This window comes from Penaeus monodon, chromosome 16 (genome assembly GCF_015228065.2).
Source record: "Penaeus monodon isolate SGIC_2016 chromosome 16, NSTDA_Pmon_1, whole genome shotgun sequence".
Classification (NCBI taxonomy): Eukaryota; Metazoa; Arthropoda; class Malacostraca; order Decapoda; family Penaeidae; genus Penaeus; species Penaeus monodon.
In genome coordinates this window covers 31179024-31180699 of record NC_051401.1, presented here as the reverse complement: position 1 = coordinate 31180699, position 1676 = coordinate 31179024, and the positions used below count along the sequence as shown (strand labels likewise).

Here is a 1676-nt window from a genome sequence, read left to right as displayed (position 1 = left end):
ACTTCCTAGCATATTGAAAAGCTCCTCATGTTGCACTTTATCAAAAGCCTTTGTATAATCAATAAAGCACACGTATAAATCCCTCTGCATCTCCATAGCTCTTTCTGATAGTATTCTAAGTACGAAGATCGCATTCTTTGTGCCAGCAGCTTTTTCGAACCCAAACTGTTCTTTTCCTATCTCAGGTTTTATCTTACTTCTTGCTCTCATCATCAGAATACGGAGTAGAATTTTTATCACATGGCTCATTAGGCTAATCGTTCTGTGTAATTCACATTCAATTGCGCCAGTTTTCTTGGAGAGGGCTATGAAAATAAATTAGCTGTTGCCTAGAGCACATTCTGTCCAAGATTTCATTCGTCATCCACTTGCTCTTTGACTTTTTCTCACGTTTAGGTATAAGTTATTTTGCTACCGATACCAGCGCCTCTTTAAATGTTTCCCACTTAGTATTTCCTTGGTCTTCAAGCACATTAAATCTTTTTTGAACAGCCACCGCATATTCTTCTCGAATGGTTTGTTTTTTCAATAAAGCACTATAATCCGTTCTTGTTGTTGTCTTTCCTTTCTTGATTGTCTTAAGCTTAACCTTTAACGCATATGACTGGGTTATGATCACGACCACAGTCTGCTCCTGGGTATGCCTTTGAGTTCTTAATTGCACTTCTATACCGTTTCTTGATAACAATGTAGTCAATCTGGTTCTTAAAATCGTCTCCCGGGTTCAGCCATGTCCATAATCTTCGTGGATGTTGTTTATACCATGTATTAGTTAATACATACTCATTTGCTTTACACCACTGAACTCATTTTTCTCCCCTTTCATTTTGTGTACCAAGACCAAACTTTCCAACTGTTTCTCCTTCTGCCTCGTTTCCTACCTTTGCATTTAGGTCCCCCATTATGACTGTAACATCTGTCGACTTACATTGTGTTTTAGCTTTCTCCAATGTGTTGTAGAATTCATCAATCTCTTCTGCACTACTTGCAGTCGTTGGTGCATATACCTGAATGATGCTGAGATCTATTTGTTTACCTTTCAACTTTATCATCATGACTCTATCTGACAAAGCCCACCATCCTAGCAAGCTCTTCGCGTTTTCTCTGTCCAGTATCAGAGCAACTCCTCGTTCGTGTTTTACTCCACCTGTATATAACACCTTGAAACTATCGTTGTTGAACTCACCGCTGCCCGTCCACCGCGTTTCACATATTCCTAGGACATTTACCTTCAATCGTGTCATTTCCAGCTTCACATTATCCAGCTTCCCACTTTGAAACAGCGTTCTTACATTCCATGTTCCGATTTTCAGTGATTGTTTCATTACGCTGCAGACAGTAGACTGATAACGGTCCGGCTCCACCTGCTACCCATGAACTGTCGTACCGAGCGAGGATTCCGAGTCATTGACAGGGATTCCCTTCACGCTGTTTGCTTCGTTCGAAAAATGTCCATGATTTTCTTGGCAATTTAGAGCGGTGGTTTGCCGTTGCCTTCCGCCCGGTGTTTTATTGAGACACTATCTCTAGAAGGACTGCCTTCCAAGGCTGTTGAGCTCCTTCTACCCTTGTGGGTGACTGTTCACTCTCGAGGAGTTTTCCGTTCTAAGGGTCCCACACACCATAACTAGCTATTCCCCGCCAGGCGTTACTCTGGTATTTCCAAACTGGCTGCG

The 1676-nt window shown here is 41.8% G+C and overlaps 1 protein-coding gene across 1 annotated transcript; it reads right to left on the bottom strand.

Annotated features, from left to right (window-relative positions):
• Window positions 1–584: 584 nt before the first annotated feature.
• Window positions 585–1325, bottom strand: LOC119583010 (craniofacial development protein 2-like). The gene is made up of 2 exons (XM_037931522.1): window positions 847–1325; window positions 585–741 (listed from the first exon to the last, which is right to left on the bottom strand). Exons 1-2 carry the CDS (start codon window positions 1323–1325, stop codon window positions 585–587), a joined length of 636 nt encoding a protein of 211 aa, XP_037787450.1.
• Between the last annotated feature and the right edge of the window lie 351 nt (window positions 1326–1676).

Coding starts and splice junctions, on each gene's coding strand:
- LOC119583010 (XM_037931522.1), bottom strand. CDS start 1,325: ATGAAACAATCACTGAAAATCGGAACATGGAATGTAAGAACGCTGTTT. Junction 742..846: donor GAAGGAGAAACAGTTGGAAA/GTTTGGTCTTGG, acceptor ACATCCACGAAG/ATTATGGACATGGCTGAACC.